Source organism: Catharus ustulatus, chromosome 2, assembly GCF_009819885.2.
Source record: "Catharus ustulatus isolate bCatUst1 chromosome 2, bCatUst1.pri.v2, whole genome shotgun sequence".
Classification (NCBI taxonomy): Eukaryota; Metazoa; Chordata; class Aves; order Passeriformes; family Turdidae; genus Catharus; species Catharus ustulatus.
This window is the reverse complement of record NC_046222.1, coordinates 106825393-106839707: the sequence shown is the minus strand read 5'-3', so window position 1 is coordinate 106839707 and position 14315 is coordinate 106825393. Positions and strand designations below refer to the sequence as shown.

Here is a 14315-nt window from a genome sequence, read left to right as displayed (position 1 = left end):
ATGTTTCCTACAATCAGACTGACCAAAGGCTTTAACACCTCAGACTGCTCCCTCTGATGGGACATCACTGGAAAGGAAAATTGCTGCAGTCTGAAACTTATATGGAGTAAACACATCTTCAGTTTTAGTTTAACATGAGAGAGAGTATGCACATGAATTTATGCCCAGGCAACAGGCAAATTCACAACTGGAAAAAAAAAAAGCAGTTTTTACACATGTTCTTGCTTTGGCAACATGTGTGCAATTTGCATCTCTTCAACAGATGATTTAAATTGCAGTGTGAGGGTTTATAGCAGCATTCTGAGCAAGCTGTTCTGTTGTTTTATTTATTATTTAGGACTAATTCTTTATCAGACACAGTAAACAGTGCAAGAAGAAATAGCAGTTCTGATATGATAGTTTCATAGCCTGAGACACAGACATAAAAACAACACACAGCGGGAGTGTAGTCATTAGAGGCAGCCTAACATAATGAGTATTGATCTGGTAAATTTTAATCCTAGGTTTTCCCTTACTAATTATGTCAGTTTAAGGAAAGCATTTAGCCTTTTCTCAGATATATTTCCCCAAGGACAAAAGCAAGAGAGATAACCCATAGTTGTGTTCCAGGGGTGGAGAAGCAATGAGTTTGTTCATGCAGCATGAATCAATTGAGTGTTGGTTACCATTCTTTAATAGAAAGTGCCCACAATTCATCTAGTCACACAATTCAGCTGTGCCCAGTTGCTTCTCTGCAGCCCTGGGCTTTGGAGACACAGAAATACACAGGTAGAGGTTATCAGCTTTTGGAGAAGAGTGTCATTCTGCTACTATGCTTCCCCAGACTGTTTATTACAGCCAAAAAAAAGCTGCATGGCAGGCAGAAGGAGATGCAGTGGCTGCTGCTTTGGTGCAGAATACCCAAGCCCTTGTGGAGGAGCCATGTGGTCTATGGGGCAGAACATGGTGCAGCACAGCAAGGTTCTACTTGCAGAGAGCAAGAAGTCTGCAAGGGGCTCCTTGTGCACCCCCCTCAAACTGTGATTCTCAGCAGGGTTGAGGTACCTCCTTCAGGATCCACTGCACCAGATCAGCATACACAGCCTTACACCGAAGAATCAGTCGGGAATTTCAGTCTTTCCTTCTAAAACCCAATCAGTGTGTTTGGCCAATAACAAAGCACTGAGAGATCTCATACAGAAAGGATCCTTCCTAAGAGTTTCTATGACTGTCACAGATTGAAGGGATGCTGACTTGCATCTCTTAGACTACAAAGCTGTAGGATTTCTTTGGGGATATCTCTCACTATCTCTTATTCAGAGGAGATGGGATTCATCCTAAAGTGCAGATGTGGACATTGCTAAAAATACTTCTATATTAGTGTTGGGGCAATTACCAGGAAATGTGAGAGAAGTGCTGTTTCTCAAATGCTGTCCTTATAACATTTTCTGTAACAGTCACAGCAGTTGTCCCTAAGGGGTACTGGCTACAACAGGCAGTTCTGTGCATCTCATCAAAGTGGTCAAGAGTAAAAGCTCTCCTTTCTCAGACAAGCAGCTACACTGAAAGGTTGAAAAGTCATGTTCCCTTTGCATTTTTTCCCTGGCTTAGTCAAGTTTGAATTCTTTGCTGCAAAATAGACCTCTCAGAATCATTTATATTCATTTGGATCAGATAGAGGACTTTTTAAGCTGAGAGAAAAATGGACAAGAAAATCTTTTATGTATTGTTGAGGATGGCAGGCCACCTGGAAGGCACCATTTGTTTGGGGGTGGCAGCATGGCATGTTAAGTGACTACAGATCCTCACTGGGAGCAATCTTTTCCCTGTGGAATATAAGGCAGGCTCTGAGATGCCTAGTCCTTACAGGGAGATGGAGGTGGAGCAGTGCCTCCTCAGGGAGTCTGAGTTTGGATTAGGAGAGAGGTGGGTGCTCTGTGAAGCAGACTGGGGCCATTCTGTGCACACTTGAGAGCAAAACTGAGAGAATCTGAGGAACTTTAACTAAAACAGTAATGCATTGCTAAGTGTTACAAAGCAGAAAGATTAGAGATCTCTGGGGAGAGGGCACGGAGTTTGTTTGTGGGCTTTTATTCCACCTAAGTCCTATTTTAAATGCTTTCTTCTTTTATTGACTCATGAAGTCCTAAAATGGAGTTGATTCATGAGGAGTAATCCTTATGTCTTCATTTCCTGGCAATACTTAAGGATTGCTGATAGCTGGCACAGTTCAAATAAGCCACCAGGCTGCTCTTATTTAACCCTCCTAAGTAACTGAATGCTTGGTGAATTACACTTCTCTCTCATGCACTGTAGGGCTTAGATCTGCACAGTTTCCTGTATCAGAGCCTTTATATTTCTATAAATTTAGAATTTTAATTATGGACTTGGTGTTTATGATATTGGCAGATCATTATTTATGCCATACATGGTGCTCTCTTCATCTGCCAGACCCTGTACCAACCCTGTCTGCATCATCTGGGGGGCTCCTCTCTGCAGACTTAAAATCACACATTTCTGTGAAACACTGTGAAATGCATATTTTGAAACTGTACTGTCAAACATACATTTTCTGATGACTTTATCAGAGATTTATGGGGACACACAGTCAAGAAACGCCCCCAGCACACAGAGAGGGGCAGTAATTCAGAAGAATAGAAGTTTGAACAGGCAAGGACCTGCAGGAGGAAGAGACTTTCCCTGAAGGCTGAGGTGCTGTCACAGAACTATTTCACCACTCTGGAGAGTGAAGAGGAAAGACCTGTCAGATCAGGATTGTCACTGGAACTGAGTGAGGCAGCTCCATCTGCTCCCTGTGTAACCACCTGTGCAGCTGAGAAAGGGTGGCAGGTGACTCTTCCATGAGGCATGGAGGGAGCACCCGTGTGCTCTCGGGAGAGGTGAGCTGCTTACCCTTGTACAACCCTTATTACCCATTGCTGCTGGTTCATGGGGGTACCAGAGACAGCCAGGAGCAGCCCAAGGAGGACCAGGAAAGATGAGAGAGCCCTGAGAATGGTGATAAGGGACTCTGGAGTGCAGGAACCTCTTTCACCAGTCCTGCTAGAGTTGCAGTCAACAGCTCAATGTCCAAGTCCAACAGCTCATGTCAGAATTGGGGCTGGAGCTGGTTAGTGTCTTTGTCAGAGACCTGGACAGTGGGACTGAGTGCACCCTCAGCAAGTGCTCTCATGACACCCAGCTGGGTGGTGTGGTCAACATACTGGGGGCAAGGAATACCATCCTGAGGGTCCTTGAGAGGCTGGAGAGGTGGGCCTGTGTGAACCTCATGAAGTTTAATGAGGCTAAGTGTAAGGTCCTGTACGTGGGGCAATGCCAGACACCAGTTTGGGCAGAGAAGGGGTTAAAAACAGCCCTGAGGAGAAAGACTTGGACATGACCCAGCAGTGTGTGCTGGCAGCCCAGAAAGCCAGCCCTGCTCTGGGCTGCATGAAAAGCAGTGTGGGCAGCAGGGAGAAGGAGAGGACTGTCCTCCCTTAGACCCCACCTGAAACACTGCATGCAGCCCTGGCACCCTCCGCTCAGGAAAGACATGGATCAGTTGGAACAGGCCCAAAGAAGGGCCACAAAAATGAACAGAGGGCTGGAGCACCTCCTCTATGAGAGCAGACTGAGACAGTTGAGGTTGTTCATTCTGGAGAAGAGAAGGCTCTGGGGAGACCTTCCAGCAGCCTTCCAGCCTACCTAAAGTGAGCCTACAAGAAAGATGGGGAGGGTCACTTTACAAGGACAAGAGATAATGCCTTTAAACTGAAAGACAGTAGGTTTAGACCAGATATTAGAAAGAAATTCTTTTCTGTGAAAGGTGTGAGACACTGGAACAGGTTGCCCAGAGAAGCTGTGGATGAGCCATGCCTGGATGTTTTCAAGGCCTGAGATCTGAGTAGTCTTGTCTAGTAAAAGGTGTCCCTTCCTGTGGCAGGGGGGTTGGAACTAGATGATCTTTAAGGTCCCTTCCAACACAAACCATTCTGGGATTCTATGGAAATCTACAGAGGAAAAAAATAAAGTAATGAATCTGTCTAATAAAACTGCATATTTCTGTTTTATTAATTCATTTGTCCAATAACTGTGTAAAATAGATTTGCAGATTATAAACGTATATACTTATAGTAAATTTAATGTACATGTTTTTACATTTTCTAAATATAAACTGCATGCTTTCTAAAACATCCAAAACACAACAAGATCTTTAATGAGTGACCCAAGGGCCTTGGTTTCAACTGCATAGAAAATTTAAGTGTGAGTATGACACTGGATGTGATAAAAACTTACATTAGAATATGATCAAAAAATAGCATCTCCTCCTTTGATATCAAAGGTCTTTGGCTCTCTTTTGACATTTGTTTTTCATAAATCCCCTTTACAGTTTATGCAGCAGCAGAATAATATTCCATGACAACAGCCAAATCTATTGATATCTCTTAATTAAATAATTGCTTGTGAAGAAAAGCAACACACCAATACAATACAGATAACTGTGGCTAAACATTTATATACAAAAGAAGACCTGGACAGATCCTCAGCTTGGATGCCAGGCAGCTTTGGTTAACTTGTGCTTTCCCCTGCTGCGTGCTCACAGCTTTTCTGGCTTGCCTTGGAAGCAGCTGGCTGTGGGAAGCTCAGAAAGAGATCCAGGGAATGAACAAGAAGCCAAGCAGCACAGCTGATCAGGGGTGTCCTGAGCTTGCTGTCTGGGCCCATTTGTCTAGTAGCCTAGACATAACCTAACTAGTCATGCAACTCATCCAGCCTATTCATGTTCTGAGAATGAACCTGAAATTAAAGACAGGAAGTGCAAGCTCCATAGTCCTTTATTTTTTCCCTAGCAGCTTTAAAAGAAACACAATTTAAAATATCCTTCTGTCTGAAAATGTTCATACCTAGGGCAGAGACTGAGCATCATTTCCTTAGCTTCATTTTTGCAGTTGAAGAAAAATAAACCAAAACCAAATAAACCCCATGTCCTGTGGGTATCCTCGTGCAGCATCTTACTGTGCAATGAGGTGCGTGTACAGGACTTTATCTGAAAGTTATTGCAAAGTTTTAGATGTGTTTCAAGACAGAAAATAAACCAGAAGCATACCTTCCTAATAATATATGCTTGGACATCTCAAGCAACTATATTTAGGAAATGCAATGGTCTGGCCAGATCTGAAAAGTGGCCTGGTAGTCTCCCTTCTTCTATAATGAATCCTCATCCCATGCCCTAAAACTTGAATGCACCGATAATGTGCCCTGTCTTACTACACGCTGATCTGCCTGAACAAGATTTGAGTCTCCACTGGTCTTGGCCTCTGAGCCTTTGAACTTGGACCTTTGTGAAGAATAGCCCAGTACAGGGCTGACTTCAGGGCCAGGAATTATTACAGCTGAAGTGTAGTGGGAGCACTGTTAACCAGTGGAGAACAAATTGCTACAGACTCACAGCTAATCTTCAGTATGTTTTTCAACTTTTATATGTTTAGATTCAGCTCAACTTTTACAAACAGATCCTCTTATCATGTGCATAGAAACTGCTTTTGTTTATTAAGTGTGATGCCATGAATTTCACCTTTAAATGTCATTCATTGTTTTCCATTCATGTTTTTTAAACATTTCATTACTGGGCAACTCAGGAGCCAAATAAGTAAGCAATAGGTTTGAACATATGGGAAAACCTGATCCTTGCTGCCAAGGAGTTAAAGTATTAAAGTGCATAAGCCATTTCCTGTAACAGTTGTCAGGCTAATTCTCAGTAAATTACTTAGTCCATGTGTTTATTATTCAGATATAAACCCACAGACTCAGCATGAAAATGGCATTACACTGCTGTAATCACAGACTAATCTTTCACAACTATGACCCTACACCCCAAACTGCATCACTAATAAAACAACAGCTTCTGACCAAGTTGATTCACACTGTATTGCACCATTCAGTGATGAGGGTAACAATCACAGGCACTGTTGCTGCACAAGTCCATGTAATTCCATAAAAATGAGAATAATCTTTAGTAAATAATGATTCAATGGGAAAGACTGAATTTAAAACATGGAATGTAATTCAATACAAAGAAAATCACTATCATCTTCATTGCAAATATTTTCTGTACCTGAAGATAACACACTTTTGCAGTTCTTGATGACCAGCTCCCCTGCTCTGTACCCAGTGCATGACAGCCAGCCTATTACTTAAAGAATTTGGCATAAGGGACATAGCAGTACCTATAGATAATTAGTTTTTTTCTGTCTGATAATTTCTAGACTGCATTTAGATTTTGAGTGGTGGTAGATGATGAAAGTGTTAAAAAGTTGAAATAATTTAGTAACCTCTGAAGACCAACACCTGCTCAGAAATGTTAAATTCAGGTTGATGCTCCATTAGCCCCACATCCCATGCTGTGATTCAGTTTAAGATTGAGCCCTTGTATCCTGGCATTACGTGCAGTGCTCTTGAGCCTGAGCTGAATGTACACTAAGCTAAGATACCACTTCACCATCCCTGGTTGCTAGCAATGAGAAAGCACATTCTTGGCTAGTTTCATAACAGAGGTGCCTTATACTCTTTCTGGCTTTTATTTAACTTTGAAAGCAAAGTGAGCACTGGAGAAAGTAAAAGACAATGTTTCTCTTGTGTTTTACCATTTAAAAAATACAAAATTAATATTAATAAAGAAAAAAAGCATTGTGCAAGCCTCACCTTTTAATACATTTCTGAAACCATGTTCAACTGATATCATTATTGAAGAAGGAACTGCAAAGGAACTCATAGGACCATAAGCATACATTTGCTGTCAACAGAAAGACTCTCAGGGACTTCAGTTAGTACTAGATTGCAGTCTTCATATTTACATTTAAAAGTATTCCCCTCTGTGTCCTTACACAAATTATTATCCTATTCAAATTCAATGAAAGATAAGTGGAAGATAAAAAAGTATGCATTCAATATCTGACAGAGAGTGATTAAAGAAGAGCAGTTTTGAGAGCTGTCACTCTGGCACTTCCTTCTGGCTTTTCACCAGGGGGATATCCCCTCTCAGTGTCTGGACGTTTTGTATCCAGCCTCTTGAAATCAAAAAGAAAAAGAAATATGTTCCTCTGCATTTGAATGATTGTATAAGACACAACAATACAAAAGACAAAGTATCTTTCATTATACGGTAATGCTGGAAAAAAAAACAAGCACAAAACAAAACAAAAAAAACCAAAAAAGCACCCAAAACCAATCACCAAAAAACCCAAAAACCCCTGTTGTTGATGTCTAAATGGTTATATATTCACCTGTTGGTCTCCCACTATCTTCCTGAATTTTTTAATTTGCAAGAACAAGATAGGAAAAAACAGTCACTAATGAAGAAATGCTTTATCTGGATAAAACACCTTGTTCCTGTAAGTAGCATTTTCCTCTCTCTTTAGAGTGCACAGCCTTTATTTCAAAAATTAATCTAATAGCTGCTGTTTTCCAGTAATTTAAACTAGTCATAAAAGTATATTTAATTATTGTATAATCAGTGACATAAGATAAATGTGTTCTACTCAGCTGCTTTTCCGTGAAATCAGACTTTTTCTGACACTTTAAAGTGCCTGTAGTGGACTCAGAAAAAGCTGTGTAACTGGTCTAAAGCAGAAAAGCTGGACAAATGCATGAGTAGAATCAGAGAATCACAGAATGAATTGAGTTGGAATAGACCATCAGGATCATCCAGCCCAACTCCTGGCCCTGCACAGGGGCCAAGAGAATCCCCCCATGTGCCTGAGAGCATTGTCCAAATGCTTCCTGCACTCTGTCAGGCTTGATGCTGTGAGCACTTCTCACCCGCCCTCTGGGTGAAAAACCCAGACACAGCTTCAGGCCATTCCCTGGGCTCCTGTCACTGGGCACCAGAGGTACCACTCTGGTGGACAAAAGATCAGTGCCTGCCCCTCCAGGTCCCCTGAGGAGGATGCTGAGGAGCACAGTGAGGTCTCCCCTCAGCCTCCTCCCCTCCAGGCTGAACAGACCAAATGCCCTCAGCCACTCCTCAAAGCTGCCCCCCAAAACCCCACAAGGAGAGGCTGAATAGTGGCACATCTATCTTGATTCACAATGTCTTTTCTGAAACATAGAAAGCAAATACTATCCCCAGACTAAAATCAAAACCAGATAGAAGATCCCTAGTTTAAACCATTGCTCCTTTAGCCTCTTTATGATAAAAAGTTCTTTCTTTGAAATACAGAAAGTGCTATGAATCAGGTAGTCATTCAGCATTTCATACATTCTTCCATTTATAGGATTTAGAATATCAGTATTGTACAATAGGCCTTATCCCCAAAATTATTTTGAACATATTTATAAATGTTAAAAACCAAAATTATTTATTATGGACACAGTAAAGACTCGGTAAAAAAATAATCCTTATCATACTAACTTCAAGCAAAATAAATTTATTTTGACCCCTTTGCAGCTGTCCTTATCCTTTAAAAGGAAGAAGTATGCAATATACAAAAATAATTATTTTCAAATTTTTAAAAATATTAATGAGACTTGGGCAACTAAAACATGGATGTTGACTAACAAACAGGGCTATTAGCTGACAAAGTTTTGACAGGTGATGTGAAGTTCAAAACTGCATGACTTAACTCTAAGTTCTAAGCTCTGAGATCCAAAATAGCACTCAAATCAACATCAGCAAAGAACAAGAAGAATTTTCAGGCCTCTCAGCAGAAGACTGAGAGCTCTGGAAGAGCTCACGAAACAAAATTATGAGAAAGCATGGAAGATCTATTCATCAGTTCAAACTGCTGCAAAGTACCGTCCTGTTTTGGAGTGTGACTTATACAAAAAATAAAAACCCCAAATACGGCAGATGCTTTCCCAGTAAGGTCTCATATATGTCAAGAGGTAGCAACTTCACTTTGGGAAGGCAAGCAAAATACAGGACTCAGAGGGGAGAAGTGTCTGTCAAACAGCTCAGCGTGCACCTCACAACACCTGCTGTACACACCTGAGCGTGAGGGGAGCAAAGCTGTGAACCTGCCTCCTGCACTTGCCTGGAAGGGTTGGAGACACACACTGGGGAGCAAGAGAGAGCTGTCTCCAAGTCATGGATGTACATGGCACTGTTGCTATTACTGGTTTTTGTCTGAGATACAAGAGATTAAGACTTTATAGTGTGCTCCCCTGCTTCCCATTTAAAGAACAGGAAAATGTTCTTAAGGATTGATAGCATGCTCAATTCAGGCAACTTCTGCCTTCATTTACATTCTTTAAAATTTCACTGGTACTCATGCAAACACACAACATGAATGTAAGAGACTAATGCAATATTACTTACTGTAAACTGATGTGGACACCAGTTCAGGAATTCAATAAGCACTTTGAAAAATACTCTGAAATTAAAAATTTAGACTTCACTGACTCGGTTCTCCTAACCTGTCAGCTTTTAAATCTTTGGATCTGAAATCCATACTGGTTTGCTCCTTGCTCAGGCAGGAAGCAGTCCAAAAATGGCACTTAGTTCTAACTCTTGTAATTTGCACATGTGGAACAGAGAGAAGAAACTGATCTTTGATCTAAATTTAATTAAACATTTTTCTCATTGACATGTGAGCTTCTTCTCTCCCTACAGTTCATTCACTGGCTAAGAAATTATTATTTTTCCAGCCATTATCAACTTTCACAGCACTGCTAAAAAGGCTTAATACAGAAAAAAATGCATTTCAGTGGCCAAAGCTAATAGATATGAGTTGCAAATATAAATTGCTATGAGATTTGTTCAGGGAGAATGCATTCTATCAGTTTTCAAAGTCAAATCATATTCTGAGCTTTAAATTGGCATAGAGGAGATGATTTTAGTGGAATTATAGGACTCTCCCAAAATGCTAAGTTTTGGCAATGAAAACTTCTCTCCCAACTGCTTTCATAGAAAGCCACAAGATATTCTGTGCTCGCTTCTATGGGGATTTACAGGACTACAGCAAGGAAAACTTGCTTTCAGTAATAATGTTTGCAAAAGAAGCTTCTAGTACGCAGCCTTCTTTGTGCTGGGATGGTGGTGATGATGTTCTACAATTCACTCCAAATTTTGGAAGAAAAGGGTGCTGTCATGAAAGTCCCAAACAGAATACAGTTTCTATAGGGATCCTGAGACATTGGTTCTTATAATTCATTCATTTGCAGATAAAATCTTCTGTATATTCCTTGAGTTCCCCCTACCTCGAGGAAGAAGCTTTTACTTTGTTGAAGTTGAAAGAAAACAGATTTTTTTCTTCAGATACTGCTATAAAGAAGAGAATATCTCAGCATGGAAGTTTTGATATTGCCTTTGTGGCTTAAAAATTTCAGGAACAAGTCATCTCATTTGGTTTTAGTCTGAAGCCCATAATCCTATTCACTTTGTTAAATTAGTAAGGTCTTCAGAAGCATTTTCTGACAGCTGAACATTACTGTCATGTCAAAAGAGGGTTTTCAGTCTCTGGACCCTTATTACCCACACTGCTCTGTCTCCTAGTCCACCCCATGGATCAGCACTATAATACTGGAAAAGTGGAGATATTGAAAACATAATATAAACCCAGAGGTTAAAAAGCCCTCAAAACCTATAATTTATCCCAATCTTTATCATTAATTAATTGGAAGTCTTAGAAAACTTACCTTTAAAATTTGGTCTGATTCTAGCATCATACCCCGATGTCCTTCCCATCAATTTGTCCAAAAAATCTGAAGGAGACAGGGTCTGTGAGGGGGATTTTCCAGATCTTGAATCATGTTCTTTACAGAAAGTCGTCCTAAATAAATTATTAGCCACCATTAGCTAATATTTAGCTTGTATTTTATTCAAGTCATGGAGAAATTACATCACTAAAAAAAACTGTCTCAACTCAGTGAAGATAGAAATTGATATTTTTAAAGAGCAACATGCTCTACCTTTCATCTGAAAACTTTATTCTAGAAAGACGAGTTTCAGTTATCATGCATGAACACATTTTTCTATTCAGAAAAATCCTTAGCTTTAAAACAAATTCAGTTACAGTTTAAAGACTTTAAAAGATTCAATTTACTCTTTAACATATAGATCCATCTTAGAGTGATTTTAATATCCTATTTTATATCATTATTTTAATTGCATGGATACTGTTAAAAATGCTATGTTAACACTGGTTTAAGGTGGTCTTAAACTTCCAAACAACATTCAGCAACACTTAACAAGCAACACTGAAAAATACTGGATTTGTTAGTGCTGGGAAAGATACAGATGGAAAAAAGAATTAAATTGTTTTTTTACAGATGCTACCCCAAAAAAATATTTAAATCATACTAACGAGTGTCTGAATTCTTTCCCAACACAGCAAAAAAGGTTCTGAGTCAGGTCAGTCACAACTGATCTCAGGGGGGCTTCAGCCCCACTCCACGAGCACTGAATAATAAAATTTAGTATCACCAGGTGGTATTCATATGCAAGTTCTTTGAACACGTCTGTTTCAAGGATTTAAGAGAAAACTTCTGGTACCATAACATGTGTGTGAAATGCTGTGTACATGGCACATTACATATTGCAAACACGTAATACATTGCAGAGAAAGACAGTTTAGGAGTTCCCCATGGTTGTTCCCCAGGGAAAAAAAATGGAATGAAAACGATCATATTTGGTGTGTAGAGACACAGATTTAATAACAAAACATTATCTTAAGGCTTAAATAACCAATTTCATTGTGTCTGTTTCCACTTTATCTTTGAGCTAAATTAAAGTAATTCTGACTCTGACTTCTTAACCACTCTCTGTTTAAATATTTGCCCAAAGGGAACCTCTCAGTTTCAGGAGTGTTTCATGGGGTATTTTCATGCATCTACATGCAAGTATAAAAAAATCAGATGTATATGTGATCATCTGACATGAAAAGCAAATATCAAATCCCTTCTCTCGCTACAAAAGAGAAACAATTCACCAGAATTGTTAAAAGGCATGATGATAGTAAATTCTCGTGGTGTGATTCCACACATTTTTTTCAGGTTCCATTTACAGGAGGCAGTTGCTTCCTTTTGCTTTTGTCAATGACAGGGTAGCATTACAAATTTTTTTAATATTTAATACACAGCAGATGATATATCCAACTTCAATAATGAAATCATTCTGTTAAGAAAATATAAACTGGAAAATTAAGATAGCATACTTATTCATATACTAATTACTTCTGTTTTCATTCAGAGCCCGCTAGTTACGAGCTGTGTTGTGAACCCAGCTCATAAATATAAACACTGTTTCACTCTGCCACTATATGTATACCTCATTACTCTTAGAAAAACACTTTTACGTGTAGACAGATCTGTACGTGCAGATGCACAGGAGCATAGAGTCCAATTATGAATCTCATCTAAAATGCTATTCTGGTTAATAAGACAGACCTGTCTGCTTAGTACCACAAAAAAAGTCAATTGCTGAAGCAAAAGCTCATGAAACGTAAAAAAAAAAAATCAGAAACATTGGGACTTTAAGTGAACGCAACACTAGTCTGATCCAGGGTTTTCCCAAAATCAGAGGGCTGGTTCTCTAATTTCAAATAACTACATCCCTGACAAAACTGGTACAATCATTTCCAAAGACTGAAGAGGGGGGAACCAAAGCAACTTCCTAAACAGCCTCTGCCAGCAGCAGAGAACTTGCATTTAGGAAGGAAAGCTGAAGAAAATGTTCTTAGCTATACTGATATACAGTGAAAAAAACCCACATCTTTGCATCAGAAAATGGAAAATAGATCACCCAAACTTGAGATTATTATTTTTTGTGTTTGTTACCAAGCAACGAGCCTCTGAGTGTAAAAGGGATAGTCTATATAGAATGAACACACAACACTCTGAAATACAGCAAACAAACTAGGTTATTGTGGCGTAGTATCTTTATAGTTATGATTGTCACGACCTTTTGACAAATATTATTACAGAGTTGTATCACCTACCTGAAGTGGCTTGTCTCTAAGAAAAATGCAAACAAGGTTGTCAAAATTTTCACTATCTGCCGGTTCATTCCTCCTGCTTTCTGTGATGATTTGGAAATATCCCAGAAACGATTCCAGAGAGATGCAGGGTAAAAGTAAGCTGCTGCTGCCTAGATTTCCAAATTCAGCAATAATTTAATTTTCTTGACAATCAGGAAGAGAAGGTCTGGATCTCTATAAAGTGGGGGTAAAAGAGAAGTGCCAGTCCTTGGAATCATGGTCAGGTCAAGCCTAGGCTCATCTCCAGCAGTCAGCACAAAAGAGATAAGGCATCAGGCACAGTCGTTCCCCCGACTTGCTTTTTGGTGATGAAAGGGGAAAAACAAGAAAACAAACAAAAAAAGGAAAATAAATGGAAAGAAAGGGGGAAAAAGGAAAAGAGGAGAAAACTCAACTATGCGAGGAGCATCAGGCAAAAGGGACCCAGCGCTGAGAGCAGTTCTGCTGTCGGTACGTTTTATTCCCCTTTCGCTGGAAATTAGTATTTATGAAGGGTGGTGGGTTACTGGGTGGCTGTGCTTTCCCCTCCCTGGGCAGGGGAGCGCCGGCGTGGCCGTGCGAGGGAGGGGGCAGCGGGGCTGCGGGCGCTGTGCAGAACGGGAGCGCACGGATTCAGCGCTCGGACAGCTCCGCGCCCGCGCTGCGCATGCGGCCGTGCGGGGCGGGCGGGGGCGCGCCCGGGGCGGGCACGGTGCGGGGCGGGAGCTGCGGGAGCTGCTGTGAGAGCGGGGCTCTGTGTGTGTGTGTGTGTGTGTGTGTGTGGGTGTGTGAGTGTGGGTGGGTGTGGGTGCGGGTCTGTGGGGTATCGGCGCCGGGCTTGTCACGCGTGGGGCTGCGGAGCGGCGCTGCGGGCGCGGGTGCGGCGCGCGCTCCCGCCGCTGGGGGCGCTGGCGCGCCGCGGGCACGGCGCTGTTCGGGCCCCTCTGCTCCCACAGCATTCCCTGATCCCGCACGGCGCTGTTCGGGCCCCTCTGCTCCCACAGCATTCCCTGATCCCGCACGGCGCTGTTCGGGCCCCTCTGCTCCCTCAGCATTCCCTGATCCCGCACGGCGCTGTTCGGGCCCCGCTGCACCCTCAGCATTCCCTGATCCCGCACGGCGCTGTTCGGGCCCCTCTGCTCCCTCAGCATTCCCTGATCCCGCACGGCGCTGTTCGGGCCCCTCTGCTCCCTCAGCATTCCCTGATCCCGCACGGCGCTGTTCGGGCCCCTCTGCTCCCTCAGCATTCCCTGATCCCGCACGGCGCTGTTCGGGCCCCTCTGCTCCCACAACATTCATTCCCTGATCCCGCACGGCGCTGTTCGGGCCCCTCTGCTCCCACAGCATTCACTCCCTGATCCCGCACGGCGCTGTTCGGGCCCC

General features: G+C 41.7%; 1 protein-coding gene across 6 annotated transcripts in view; it reads right to left on the bottom strand.

Moving 5' to 3' along the window:
- Positions 1-13606, bottom strand: part of GLRA2 (glycine receptor alpha 2) — a 122190-nt gene extending 108584 nt beyond the window's left edge. For 4 of the 6 annotated variants that reach the window (XM_033051228.1, XM_033051232.1, XM_033051229.1 and 1 more), the window contains exons 1-2: positions 12915-13606; positions 10615-10748 (exon numbers count right to left, since the gene is read on the bottom strand). In XM_033051228.1, the coding sequence (XP_032907119.1) occupies positions 10615-10748; positions 12915-12982 (202 nt within the window). In that variant the 5' untranslated portion in view covers positions 12983-13606. The remainder of the gene's footprint in view (positions 1-10614; positions 10749-12914) is intronic. The other 2 variants (XM_033051230.1, XM_033051233.2) reach the window with 2 other exon arrangements.
- Between the last annotated feature and the right edge of the window lie 709 nt (positions 13607-14315).